Source organism: Hoplias malabaricus, chromosome 14 (genome assembly GCF_029633855.1).
Source record: "Hoplias malabaricus isolate fHopMal1 chromosome 14, fHopMal1.hap1, whole genome shotgun sequence".
Classification (NCBI taxonomy): domain Eukaryota; kingdom Metazoa; phylum Chordata; class Actinopteri; order Characiformes; family Erythrinidae; genus Hoplias; species Hoplias malabaricus.
In genome coordinates, this window is record NC_089813.1 from 7,529,407 (window position 1) to 7,544,818 (window position 15,412).

The 15,412-nt window shown below is 41.4% G+C and overlaps 1 protein-coding gene across 1 annotated transcript in view; it reads right to left on the reverse strand.

The window, feature by feature from the left end:
- Nucleotides 1-15,412, reverse strand: part of bin3 (bridging integrator 3) — a 54,362-nt gene that overhangs the window by 38,714 nt on the left and 236 nt on the right. Inside the window, exons 2-3 of the mRNA XM_066644854.1 lie at nucleotides 3,745-3,793; nucleotides 269-309 (exon numbers count right to left, since the gene is read on the reverse strand). Coding sequence (XP_066500951.1) covers nucleotides 269-309; nucleotides 3,745-3,793 — 90 coding nt within the window. The remainder of the gene's footprint in view (nucleotides 1-268; nucleotides 310-3,744; nucleotides 3,794-15,412) is intronic.

The window sequence follows — 15,412 nt, forward strand, 5'->3', positions numbered from 1 at the left end:
ATAAAAGACCTATTTTTGAAATCGCTACCCTTCTATCGTTCTGCTTGTTCCTGTCAAGACAAAAAGGAAAAAAAAAAAAAAAAACAGGAACATGTGGCGGGACTTCTTTTCAAGTGAGATCTTCCAGTGAGCAGTTTCAGGTGAGCTAATGATACGCAAGGACAATAACGCTGAGGGGAAGCAAAGGGAAGCAGCAAAAAAAAAAAAAAGCCAAACAAGCCAAAACACATAGACTTAAAGCACGGCACTGAACCACATGTCAACTTACTTCTGGAGCTTCTCATATTCCCGCTCAAAGTCCCTTTCAACCTGTGGAGAGAAGAGAACAGACACATGTAGAGAGAGAGAGATAAGAGGACAGAGCAAGAGGAATGGAAGAAACCATCTGTATAAAGAGCTGTGTGGGCAAAGCGCTCTAGTTTTTCATGCCGTGTCTTAGACCTGCATTAAAAAAAAAAAAGGTACAGGATCCATAAGGCTGTGCATCAAGGGTAAAATAACAAGGCGAGCTGGGGTTGTTTGTTTGTTTGTTTGTTTGTTTTTTTGGTCAAAAACAGAAGAAGAAAGTCTGAAGTCATAAAAGAGCTTGCGTCATGGGATTTGAGGTTGACCTGAGCATGAGGTGGAGGATAAAAATCTATCCAGAAACCTCCTGGAGATGCACAAAAGTCCCAAACAAATCAGAAGAACAATGACTGCTCTTCCTTCGGTAATGAGCGTGGTCACTGACATTCTTAAGCGCTGTTCTGGCTCTGGTTGCCCGTGCCACCGTGCCAGTGTGAGTGTGTTTGGATTGCCTGTGTGAAGTGGTGATTTTGCTGGAACTGCAGCAGCAGGGGTTCCTGTCCTGTGGTTCTGTGGGCAAGTCCTGTAAGTAAACAGTTTTGGCCGACGGGACGGCGACTGGTACCTTGCGGTAGCGTGCAGACTTCAACAGTTGCGTACCCATCCTCTGAACTGCCCACTCAGAAGGATCCAGTGCGCTGGGATATAACAGGAAGGAGACCAAGGGAGGGAAGGAGGCGGATAGAGGAAGAGGGTGATGAGAGGGGGAAGTGGTTTTCTTTCCCCCCGTGAACAGACGGAGAGAGGAAGGCACCCACTCACAGACGCGGATGCAGCCTTTACCCGTGGCTTTGGCACCGCCGGCACAGAGCTGTGAAGGTCACTGGTAGTTTATTACAAATCAGGATCTGGTTCATTTGGAGAGAAGCTGGTTTAATGATCTTAATAACCAACTGTTCATGGTTTAGTGGTTTTCAGACCACTCTTCTTTACAGAAACGCTACAACGTAACAAACCCTTGAACGACAATCCTGACCTGTAAAAGGGCAAGTTCCTTATGGAGCTACAGCTCTTGACATTACATAAGGGTGATGACTTTTCACGAGACAGACATCTTTCTTAGCATTTTCCTCCTGGAACGACGGCAAGAATGCTCAGACAAACAGTAATTACAGACACTCCTCTTGGCAGACGTCTGTCAAGGATTTGCGAGCGGCGGGACAGCCGCCGTCCAGCCGATTCTGGAAAGGCTTGTGCGGTGGACGCACTGGGTAGCATTTACAAAGCCATCTCCAAGGCCACACAGAGGTCCGCCTGTAGGTCCCGTTTCACTCCAAAAGATGACTGTGGCATAATTCTAGTTATGGCTGTTTTCTGGGCTGACATGACAGGGTTTTTTTTTTAAAGGGGAGTTTCCTTCATGCTGAATATGGTCCTTTAAGTGCAATTTAAATGCACTTCGACTCAAGAAAGGAAAGCAGGTCAGCCCATATCTTCTTCTCCAGAGTCAGCCACAGTAATCAGGGATGTCCCCATCTGGTCTGAAAGACTGGAATTTTGAGTACACAGTGTGAGTACTGGCTCCTCAGGACCCAATACGGTCCATCTGTTTTTTTAATAAAGTATATATTTTTAAATCATTATCTGTAACCCTTATCCAGCTCAGGGTCACGGTGGGTCTGGACCCTACCTGGAATCACTGGGTGCAAGGCGGGAACACACCCTGGAGGGGGCGCCAGTGCTTCACAGGACGACACAAACTCACACATTCACACCTATGGACACTTTTGAGTCGCCAATCCACCTATCAACATGTGTTTTTTCGGACTGTGGGAGGAAACTATGAGCACCCAGAGGAAACCCATGTTGACACAGGGAGAACACACCAAACAGTCACCCAGAGCAGGGCTCAAACCCACAACCCCAGGACCCTGGAGCACCACCGGCTGCACCACTGTGCCGCCCCAAATACAGTTATGAGATGTACAATATATAAATGTAATTCAGAATCCAAACATTGTCCCGCTCTGTTGTCGTTTTATGGCAACTGTTGCATAGTATTTCTCATATATTTAATATGTCATATTTCATTTTCATATCATAATATTCATGCTATGAACAAAATAATAACCTAAAAATTAAGTAGACAATTTTAAAGATGGAGATTTTTAATGTTAGAGATGAATACTTTATTTTTTATTTAGTATTTTTTTTTTTATTAAATGACCATTGTCATTCTTATTACTACTCAACAAACAAAAGAGAATGTTTGAACTATGAATTATATTTATACATATAATTATATTGGCACAACACCACCAGCGTTTTAATATTTTGCCAATAGACCAGTCAACCAGAGTATGGACTTTCCAAAAGTGTAGGTCTCTTAAGTGAGAACCCAGATGAGAGCCGTGACATAGGGGAAAAAAAGGCTGAAGCAAGTAACCAGCTCTGGATATGGTCATTTTCCGGACAAACCCAGTGCTGGGCGAGCGCCTCGGGGCTTTACGTAGAAAAGGAACTCAGTGCCAAGGGGCAGTTGTAGCATGAGTGTATTCTGAGTGAAGTGGCCAGAGCTTGACAGCCTGCCACTACGGAGTCTGAGGAGTTTTAGCGTCTGGCTAGACGCAGCGTAAAATACCAAGTCTGGGTTTCTGAGCTCTGGAATAGCAGCTCGACGGGTGGCTGCGTCTCAGTGTGAACTGGTGCAGACGGGACGCTATCCATTTTTGTCCTTCCACAGATATAGGAGGGACGTGTGGGGGGAAAAAACAAAGGCTTGTTCATGAAGCGGCAGTGTGAGATGCTAACACCATTTCAGGCCAAAGCACAACGTGGAGCGGAAGAGCACTCGCTGACCCCAGAAGAGTTATAACTTTCAGACTTCACAAAGATAACAAAAAAACATAAGAGAAACTGAAGTAACACTTCAGAAACGACTCCAGCTCCACGGTCCCTAAACTGGGCTGAAAATCCAACTCATCACAGAGCCTGAGCCTGTAGCACAAACACACGCCTGGTGTTGGATTTCAATACATTACTGAAGAGGTGTTAGTTTCGGTTGTATGTCGTAATATTCAGTTGGACTGACAGGTTGTCACAATTACAGCTGGAGAACTTCCCAACACCGAGTGGCTATAGACAGGTCCGATATCTTCTTTCCACCAATGAAGCAACACATTGATCTTTCATATGAAAGATGATTCATAAACACAGACCTTTGCTTGAATCGATCCCCAGGACACCCCTGGAATACCGGGGTGACTGAACCGTCCTTGAGCAAGGCACCTAAACCCCAACTGCTACCCCAGGCGCTGAGGTGGCTGCCTACCACTCTGGTTGTGTGTCTAATTACTTAAAGGCTGTGCAATGAGGATTACGGCACGTGTCAACTTTCACATCTGGAACGCACAGAGCCAGTAACATTAACAGCATTCAGCTGTAAATACGAGAACTTACCGTTTTTGAAACAATCTGTTTCTTCGGTTGTCCGATCTTAAAGGGAATCCTGAAAAAAGCAGAGAAAGAGTTTACTAACCCTGAAGAAAACTGCAGAGTCACAGTAGCACTCATACCACACAAAAACACAGTGGCTTTCCCCATCACACTTTCAACACACTGTGGTTCGGCATTGGAAATTAAATCTGGATTTTAGGAGAGATTTACAGAAGCTGTAGATGACAAGGAAATAACAAGTGAAAAACACAGAAATGCAAACAACACAGTGCAGTTTAATTCTTCTCAAATTACATTTTCATATTCATTTCATACTTTTGTACAGTGTTGCTCCTTGACATTAAAGGAGCACTACGTAATTTACCTTAAACTTACAGCTTCAAAATCATTGTGATGCACCACTAATCTGTAATAGGGAGCATAGAGCTTCGGTCACTGTCACTCTGGGCTCAGCACTGCAGAAACTGCACTATGTATGTACCATTCCCTCCACCACAGTACAAGAGCAAAAACCCAAATCTTTTGTAGTGTTCCTTTAATCTGTATATTGCCTGTGAATGAATACCAAACCCAAATTTTGAAAATGGAAACCGCAAACACACCATAAAATAAAATAAAATCAAATATTTCAGACGGTTTCTCTGGAATGGTACACTTCACCCCTAAGCCCCATGATGTGTAAGAGGTAACTGAACATATATGAGTTCCATACATGACAGTCACATCAGTAGATTCCTCACTAACAGAGGTATGATGTAGGTTACTGTCAATGAATTATGTCCAAGAGCTGCAGTAATCACAGTATTACACTCTAGAGCCCTGGATAGAAGTGAGAGTGTTACAACAGCAGCACAGTGTATCATTCTAATAACTTTAATAGAGATATTTTGAATGTGAACGCAGGGAAGTTATATATATAATATATTACCAATACAAATAAATATGATGTAGTCTGATACACTGAACAAGTTAAGCACCGAAAAGACAGACATCTCTAGATCAGCTCTGATTGGCTGATGATTTGCATACCCGTATAAAGCCCCCATTTTTCCCACAGAATAAGAGTGAGATGCCAGTTCCCCTCTCTTATGACTTATGATCCTCAAAGGCATATGCCACAACTGGGACTTCAACCCTGGACACAATATTTGGGGAAAGAAGGAGCCACTAGGGTGTTTTTAGCCTTAACGTTATGTTGCAGCTAGCTGTTTTTGAACTGTGTACCAAGTTTAAACCCAGCTGCACACATTCCAACAGTTCACTTATTACATAACGGTCTGGTCACAGTTATTTAAAATGGACGTATTATGAAAAGATCACTAGTTCGGTGCAATAGCACATTATTTTGGGGATCTAGAGCCTACCAAGCCACACAGTGTGAAATAAAGACCCCCAACTCACCAGGCTATGTATATGTGAACACATGGGATAATACGAACTGTTCAATGCAAACACGCCTTCCTTTACTGAGTCTCTCCGATCGCAAAAAGACGAGGTTAGGCGGCGCAAAACAGACACAGGAAGCGCAAGGTCACTTTGAAAAGAAACAGCTTAAAACAAGGTCAGAAAAGAAAGAGAACCGAGCGAAAACGGCTAAATACCAGAGCTTCTGCTCCTCGCCCCTCACTGCTGTGCGCTCAGGGTCGGGGTGAACAGCGAGCGGCTCATTATCATTTAAAGGAACAGGTGCCAAAGCTGGACATTCTGAACAGGGGCTGTTTACACAGGGGGAGAACACTGCTACAGAGTATGATCCCTGTGGTATTTTGACCAAAGCAGGCCACGGATGTTTCATTAAGATCAAGAACGGTGTTCCCTTGTAGAAAAGAAGTAGAATATGTCCATTTTAAGCATCATTTTCAACAATTATATGTTTACAACACAACAAACTGAATTTGTGAGCCAAATGCAAGTAAACCAACATATTATGACAAATAAAACTTATGACTAGTGCTAACACAACTTTAGAGGGCAGCAGTGAGTAGTGTTTGTTTATTAGAGTTAGTCTTGCATCTGTGGTCAGTTTGAGAAGACGAGGGTAGATCAGAGGATTATAAAAAAAATTCACAATTTTAAAATATATTAAATCTCTTGCTTCAAGAAGAGTCTGACATTAAGATATTTTAAAGAGTGTGATACTTTTCAGTGTATCGTCTGCCACGAGAGGCATACACTTGTGGACAGCGCCATGACAGATCCGTTAGACCTGTGTACCCCAAGGTTTGAACAGCTAAGTACAAAGGATTAGCCCAATATTATTTAGACTCAAGAGGAGCTCTGAGGTTCTGTCATTATCCAGTCAGCTCTAACTGCTCTAACAACGTCCATATGGAGGCCATCAAATATGGACCCTGCAAATTAGAAGCGACTGTCCCCACTGTCACTTCAGCTTCCTGTGGTTTGTATGCACACAAACACACACAAGGCACTTGCGTATACAAACCATCCTCTGCTTTGCTACCATCACACACACACACTCGTACTATTTCGCTAGGCATGGAGCCACACACACAATCAGCAGAATCACCCACATTAGTGCATCTGCACAGTCCACAGCTGCAGATGACTGCTAGCCACAGGTCAACATGAAGAATGAACCGCAGTAATGAGCTCTTGGATCTTATCATCTTGAAACCAGCCCCAGATCAAGCCTTCCTTCTTTAACCTGCACCAACTTCTGTTGGGCCTCAGTCTTCATCTCAAACAACTCCCTGTTCCCTAAACCATCACGGTGTAAGGATGCTTTGATTTTGCAGATATTTTAAACCGATAATTGAAGAAGACTGGGAATTCTTGTTCCAAAAATGTATTTTTTAATTTAAAAGTAAGTTTAAAGCTGGGCCCAGTCTCTGTAAGGACCAGTCTGCTCACTAAATGTGGCTAACCATTTTCTGTACAGTTGAAAGTTAGTGTTGATGCGGGGAAGCTTATCCTTCATTATTTTATGAATGTACATGTATAATATCAGATCTCGGCATTAGCCTGTATTAGTCCCTTATCGGTGTATCTCTAGGTTTCACTTACAGGAGCCTGGTTCACACATGTAAGGGAAACCTGAAATGTTCCGGAGTTTACCCGGAGGAGCGTGTGAAAGGTACTACTACGGGACATCTCCGGAGCTCATATGTGAAAGGTGCTACAAAACACATGAAATGTCCACAATGATTCCATGTTTCCTCCACCACATCCCTCAAAGGTCTTGCAAGTCTTGCCTAGTTGTTATAACTCCCTGTTTTCTCTAGTTTGCAAAACTCTTTGATCCATGTATTGTTCATCGACTCAAAGTGAAACAAAAGAAATTCGGACACTGTCTAAAGCACGAGGTAATTCCAGCACCGTTTTTTTGATGATGTAAACATGTACTCATGCTGTAAATGTAGCTCTAACATCACAGTCGTCTATAAAAAGGTAACAATGAGGAATCCTGGGACTTCTTCACAGAATCAATCCGCAGCAATTCTCACGCCAAGTCGCTTCTTAATTATAGTTCAGGGAGACTGCAAGAAAAACCTTGCGAGACTTTTTTTTTTCTGCTGTTGGATGCTATAAAGTACACATGCGCACACACACACACACACACACAGAGAGAGAGAGAGAGTTCCAGATGTGACAGTAATAATGTCCCTGCGGAATGATGGACGGCTGGTGATGACAGCCACTCAGATCTGGCAGCTGCGTCAAAGCAAAGGTGTGTGAGCTAATGAGATGGAAACAGAGGGGTGTGAGGAGGATGCACAACTGCAAGGGTGTGTGTGCGCATGCCTTTGTGTGGCAGGTATGGTGTGTAGTCATATCGCTGGGGGCTGTGTGTTTGCTCTCTGTGATGGTGGCTCAAAGACTTTGGAATTTTTAATTTAATGTGTGTGTGAGTGTTTAAGTGTAGAATCATGCGCTCATGTTACACCGAGCACTACGAATGTGGGCGTGTCTCTGTGCACGAGTCGTCCTCTAATATTTAACACACTGACGCTGTTTTGCTATTAAAACTATAGTTATTTCAAATCTGTAAATCTCAAATTCTTTAGAAAAATGTTTTAAAAAGTGTAGCCTTTTGACAGAAACGGAAAACAGCACGAAATAAACAACACAAACACAAAAAAACAAAACACTTTACTTGTTCTGACTGGTTTAAGGTCAATTCTTTGGATAAGTGTGAGACTTGAGAACACTTGGACCAATTTAAAGTGTCACAGCCTGGTATGGGTTCCCAAAAGGAAGCTCACTCAGGATCAAACTGATTTGTAGATGTGGAATTTATCGTTTCTGATTTTTAAGACCACCTGTGAAACCCAGCAAATGCCACAATGCTGTGAGGTTTTATTTAATTTTTTAAATCGCCCCAAGAGAAATCAATGTTATTATGTGATAATTTTAGTAGAGTACATCACCCAGCCCAGAAAGATCAAATCAGGAGAACCCGGAGGAAGTCTCCCTTCACCACTGCCACATTGCTGGGGCTCCGATATCATGGAAAAGTTCAGAACATCACCCACTGAAATTCCTCACGTCCAAAGTGACTCACCCTACAAACGTAACGCAACAGCAGATAGCTATAGCCAATATTATCTAAACACCGATCACACCCGTCTCGCACAGACAAACAGAGAGAGACAGACATGAGTGAATGAAAGAGAGTGAGAAAAAGTGAGTAATACAAGAATACAGACAGAGAGAACAAGAAAGGATAAATGAAAGAGTGAGAGCACGAGAGAGCAAGAGAGAGAGAGACAGAGAGAGAGAGAGACACACAATAATGAGATGTAGTCCGTTTTTTTTAAAGTGATGACGTAATAGGTTACATAAACAACGGACAATTTTTCACTCATTTCTTTTTTTTTTTTTTTTGGGAAGGGTGAGTTCATCAGAGTTGAAAAGACACGTTAGGCTATTGCGCAATTTCTCAAATTGCTCAATTGCTCAAATTCTCAAACAAAAGGTAATTAAAGATTACAACACCAACGAAATACCAAACCAGAAAAGGGTCAAGAGTAAAATGTAGTTATCCTGAATTACTCATGAGCGTTTGCGGAAGAAATCTAAATTACAGGTAACAGCCCTAAACTACAGTGGATTGGCAAGCACCAGAGCTAGTAACACAAATAAATACCTAGAGCACATTGACTCTTAATCAACGAAATGGCTTCCTATCAACTGTAAATTCACTCCCTGGCTCCAACAGAACACCAGTCCACGTTAGATTTAAACTGAGGTGAACAGTTTATAACTATTTTTAAGATGTTAAATTAAAAAGGTGCCATGAAGTGTAAGATTGAGAAGGGACCTAATACCTGCAACGAAATACAGCACAGAAACTTTCATAAGTTTTCATAGTTTTCAAAGTTTTCATAACTGTATAATCACCCCAAACCCCGAATAAGCCCTTCATACCAACAAGGACAACCATTGTACACTGTTTCTACCGTAGCCCAGAACACACAAATATTTACCCTTTAAATATAACATAATGACAGCCAATGTTTTCATGTGAGAAGGATTTAAACCAAGGACATACATTACTTTTGCGTTTATTGTTTATCCGTTGTTAAGAGTTAATACGAAGGCTACGCTGAGGAGGAATGTTAAGTCTATTAAAGCACTATAATTAACAAGGCTAAGCTACTCTTAGAGGCTAGCTTTCTATTAATTATGTCTTGAAATAGAAAACCAATAAAAATGTCACACATGGCTAATTTCCATTGCATAAATTACGTTAATTGTAGTAAAATATAATGACATTAACACGAAAGCTGATTGGCATATGAGTCCAGTATGTGACCACACTGCGACATCTTCAGTAATAGCCCGAAGCGCCTCTGTTTAATTTCTTTTTCGACCTGACAGCTTTAGATGGTGTTTCCAGTGTAGACTACATGTTGTCCAAATACTACATCAGTCAGCTCCTATATGGAGACACCACCATATGGAGGATTGTACTGAACAGAACAAGTGGGTTTTATTCTGTGGGAATCGTCCCGGCTGGGGCTTCGCATGGCAGGCCATTTTTACAGACGCCCGCACACATTGGAAGAGCGGTCAGGCCAAAGACCAAGGGCTACTGGTCCCATGCCCTCACAGAGGGGACAGAGAGAAGGAGAGAGATGGGAAAAATGTCAACAGGGTTTTTTAGGTACAGCAGTGAAGGGCTTTACCACAGGAACTGAAGAACTCCCAACACTGACCCTGGTGCCCACTGAACAGGGTACAGACGTCTGTACTGGAACACCATGAGCCGAAGACCGAAGGGATAAGCAAACGGTGGAAGGCAGGGAGAGAGAAAGAGAGGGAGGCAGAGAAATGTCATGAAGAGGTTACCGTCAGGAAACGAATGAACATGGCTACTGAATGAATGGGAAAAAAACGAGAAAAAAAAACTACAGACCAACCAGCCCCCTCAAACCGAAAGGCTGTGAATTACAGCAGATTCAGTCATGGAGCAGAGATGAATGAAACACACAAATCTGTGAACAAAGCATTAAACTCCGTTAACCAGTTCCTAATGCCAAAGGCTGAATCTGACTCATTTTCCTCTATTATCCCCCCAATACGGCCTCAACAAGCCACACAAATTCGTAAAGCAAACAATAGTGGCTCAGTTTCTACTCAGGTCAATCGCTATAGCAACTGATCCTCCACCTAACCTGTATTTAGTCAGGTTAAATATGGCTTTAGTACAAGCAAAATTGAGCATTCCAAGTAGCTATCAAGCTTTTCAATGATGGTTAAGCTGAGGGTGTGGATATGGGTGGATGATGTAGGCTGATACTGTACACTTTAAAAATTAAAAGCCCGGACAATTTTAATTATACGCTTCCAAACTTCACAGCTTTTCCGAGTTAACATAAGCGTCTTAGGATCTGACTTTTATTCTTTTAAAGTGTACGCAGCAGCACTGGCACGACTTAACACATGAACGGACATTCAGAAAAATAACATGAAAGCAGAGGCTGTAATATGGGAACCTTAAAGGAATTATATATCGCCATTTTTCAAAAACAGGGCTCAGTAAACAAGCCTATTTTTGGCAGATCGCCTTCAGCTGCATAGATTTTGTCATATAGGTGTCCTCTGGTATTTCAACTATAGGTTCAGTGTACATACCTTCCATATCAGAGGTTCTTGAGAAGCTGTGGTGCTTCATACCAATGTCTTTGCTTACACACCTTTGCCACTAAAATATAGCTCCTTTAGCCACATGCTACGTTAACAACCCGAGCTTTGGTTCACGGCTCAGACAAGCGCTAATGGTTGGACCTAACGGAGTCTCTGTTTTTGGTCTGTCCCTCAATCAGTCACTCAGTAAGTGAAAATGCCTCTTCTATGAAAATCACTCAGTTCCTGAATGTGGAAATATTTGTTTATTAAAATAGGTGGTTAGTCACAGTTTTACTGTGTTTTACCGCACCTTTTTTCACTTGTTGTACAGAGGTAATAAGACGCGAGTGCTAATTTCGGGTGAAGTCTATTCAGAGGTAACAGGTGCATATGTATGGAAACTAGCCAACCAGGAGCTGCGTGGGCTGAGATTTGCTTTCTATGATATATTACACATAACCGGCTATAGAGGAGAGTGCTACAAATACCTTCGCTTAGCTAAGTATAGCAGCTAAAATACAGTGTTATTCTATCTTGGGCTAAAAAAAACAACAACAAAAAGACACATAGGAAAAAATATCCCAAACACACACATACAAAGACTCAATGTAGCAGTTCAAAGACAAACATAAAAAGTTTCTTCACAACTAAAATAAAACTAATAAAAAAGGTCCTGTGTGTCCTCAAATGAATATTTCTGCTGTTCACATATTGCTGCTGTCTAAAGACAATTATGTATCTCCATTTTTGTTGGATTTTATTTAATACAGACTAACAGAAGTGGACATTAAGTATTCTCCTCCAAGTGTGTTAAACTGTTGAGTGAGCACTGGTGACTCCACGAAAACTTCCTCCTGTATCCAGTCAATTAAAAAAAAAAAAAAATATTACCATCAATCAAGTGGCGTAAAGTTCAGTGACACGGCCTCAGTGACAAAGCGCTCCTTCAGCCTAGTCGTGGTAATTACATAGAGATGAGTTTGACTCACGCTACAGTATTAAGCCGTATCAGTAGGAATGGAGAGGCTGGCGAATGGAGGCACTTGCTCTTGCCCGTGCTCCAGATCTTTATAGTGTAGGGATCTTATCAATGAGCGACACACACAGGCCTGGTTGATGGTGAGTGTTGTTGCGGTGACCCTGGTGTCATTGTTATCACGTCACGCTGTCGAACTAGTTGGCTTGCGTGGAATGCGAGGGTCAGATCAGGCCATAAAGGATCCTTTCACTGCAAGTTTACGCCAGCCAGATCCCCAACACTGGCTGTGTGTGTGTGCCAGGGAAGGGATGCTTCTTCTGCCAGTTACTGATCTTGTCATGACATCAGTTTTTGCTTCCACTTTTGTTTCCATCTACACCCTTACCATGCAAAACTGGTTCTTAAATGCATAATTTAAAAAGCCAGAGTACACTAACACTAAAATTTCCTTTTACTCCTAGCAACGTTTTAGACCTTTACACCCAAAGATGACATCACAATGCCCCTACATCTATGACGCTGATATGCCCAGTTTGTGTCAAGACACATCACCCCAAAGAGCAAAATAGAGGGTCCATTTGTAATGTTTGAGTCCAGCTTGGCCACAGTAACTGACAGTATATTATATGCAGGTTTAATGTAATTTTGTTCCAGAATTGAAGACAATCTTGTCATTACCCCAATCCTGGAAGAAAGTTCTAACTTAACTCCAGTGCATTACCAAAAAACTGTGAAACTACATCTAATGGGATAAACAATGATCAACTTATAATCACAGCAAATCATTGCTTCTGCAGGTAGGGATATCCTCATCTGACCCAAGGTTTTCCATCCATCCATCCATTATCTGTAACCGCTTATCCAATTTAGGGTCGCGGGGGTCCAGAGCCTACCTGGAATCATTGGGCGCAAGGCGGGAATACACCCTGGAGGGGGCGCCAGTCCTTCACAGGGCAACACAGACACACACACACATTCACTCACACCTACGGACACTTTCGAGTCGCCAATCCACCTGCAACGTGTGTTTTTGGACTGTGGGAGGAAACCGGAGCACCCGGAGGAAACTCACGCGGACACGGGGAGAACACACCAACTCCTCACAGACAGTCACCCGGAGCGGGAATCGAACCCACAACCTCCAGGCCCCTGGAGCTGTGTGACTGCGACACTACCTGCTGCGCCACCGTGCCGCCCGACCCAAGGTTTTAACTACGCCCATTCAGAAGCAATTTAATGAACATGGTTTCTGTGATTTTGGTATTAAATTAGTGTTAGCAGAAACCGCTCTTTCAAAAGCAAAAGAAAGGAACAGGCCGCAGCATGCCCATTAGAGACATGTGAAATCCGAGTGTATTTGTAATGTTATTAACTGATGACTTCATATAGCTACAGTATTCTCACAATTCACCAAATCTACCAGTTCATAGTATATGTGACTACACACATATCAAAATTAATTGAGTTTATTGCCGTAAAATAAAGGACCTTGTAGCAATTCATCAGTGTATTCAGTCATAACAAACACTAAAACATTATTCATTTGCAAAAAAAGCACATCCGTCTAAATACTAAATATTTCCCATTAAGATCACATTAAAAATAAATCCATAACTTCTAGCAGGTCCAGTGTTTTAGCTCTAAAACAAACACACAAACACTCTAATGGAATCAGACTGTGCTTGAGGATCTAAATGTGACTTGGGGCAAACAGAACTAAATCAAGATATCGCTATCACAAATGAGTCTTTTTATGGGCATAAATGAAGTTACACTGTTCTAATTTTAAAATCACCAGCACATTAGCTGCCGTTACTGATGTTCTTACTGGTATCTGGGCCTAAAGGCAGATATAAACTAGGCTAAGCCTCTGTGATGTCCTGTCATTACTTTCCCAAGCTTACTTTAGATAATTTGACAGATTGACTTGTACAATAATGCACACAGACTGGTCTTAAGCTATGTAGGATGTAACAAAAGAAGCTGAACCAGTGGGGTTTGGAAGTTGGTTACAGATGAGAAGAAGTGAACAATCTCAACCGATTAAATCACGCTTGAGTAAAATACTAAGAGTAACTGAAAACTAGGTCAAAGAATTTTTGGTATAGGTCACAGAAGAAAGGCTCAAACTGACTAATCTGTACTGAAGATGGAAATGAGACAATTGTAAATTCTTTAAACTGTGACTAGCCCTGGTAAGGGAACAGATTGGATCTGAGTTTTGTGTCTGGGCTACCTTTATGATTATGAAATCGAGAATGAAAGATTTTTAACACCAAAATATGTGGTCAACCTCAGTAACTATTAAGAGTTATTACAGTACTTTATAAATATAATAATGTATTTACATGTTAAATGGCTATTCTGAGTATCATCTATTTAGCAAATTTTAGTCAATTTTAGGCTAATTTAATTTTTACTCCAGAAATGAATATCTTACGGAGACTGAAAATATGTGTAAAATTAAAAACAAACAACCCATGCCCTTTTGAATCTTATAACACAAATATGAAGCAAAGAGAATTCCCAAGAGAATTTTGTAATGGAACTGAACGATGTGTAACTGAATTGAGTAGGCCTCCATAAACATCAAGTTAGTTAATGACACTTTGGCAAAGTAACAGGAAAAAGCTTATACTGAATTTGCCTACAAACAGCCTTAATCCCTGACAAACCATTAACCAATATCTCTCTTTTCTTGTGGAATCAGTAAACGAAGACACTTCAAAACTATAAAGGCTAACAGTGGTAAGAACCAGTGACAGGACTGATCTGAAGAGTTTAATGGCCTTAAAAGCTAGGCCTAGGTCTGAAAAAGTGTTCATATGTAACAGATCTATGTATGCTCTCTGATTCCTGAGACTTGTTTTACAACACTGTTGCCTTTTTCTTTTTAAAGCGATGTGTTCATAAAATGTTTATAACTGTGTTGAAGACATCAGGTCTTCCAGTCACCAAAACTAAATATTGAATTGGTATGTTTCTCTGTATTTAACCGTATTACATTAATCCTCAATCATTTTATATGCCTCTCAACAAGAGAAAAAGACAGAAATTTACAAATATAGGTGGACCTCCCCTTTAACATGAGGACAGCTTTATTTCCGTCTCAATTTTGTTATTTTTCCAAATGTTTGCGACAAAAGTGACGACCAATGGCTTGATCGGACAAGAAAATCGACCAACAGAGAAATAAACTTTAAAATAAAACTTAAACTTAAGTTTTTAGCGACACAGCTAACACTAATCATAACGTTATAGGCGCAAGTCAAATCTATAAACATTTTGAAATACACGAGACAAAATAAGATCAAAATCAAATGTGATGGCTGAGGAAATACTGAAATTTTAGACAAAGTTATAGGGGAAAAAAACCCTGTAATTTACGTGTTGGTCAATAGCTTTAGCTTAGCTCAGAGGTTACAGCTAAGTTAAGTTTAGAGCCGAACTGTCGTTAAAGGGTCGTCTTTTACTAACGCCATTGTCTCCTGGCAATGTAAGAAACGTAAAAACCGTTAAAACCATTTTGGATATTTAAATTTGAAAGCCATAACGGTTTTTTTGCCGAAGCGCGAGCCGGCTAGCATAACTTCGTGTGCT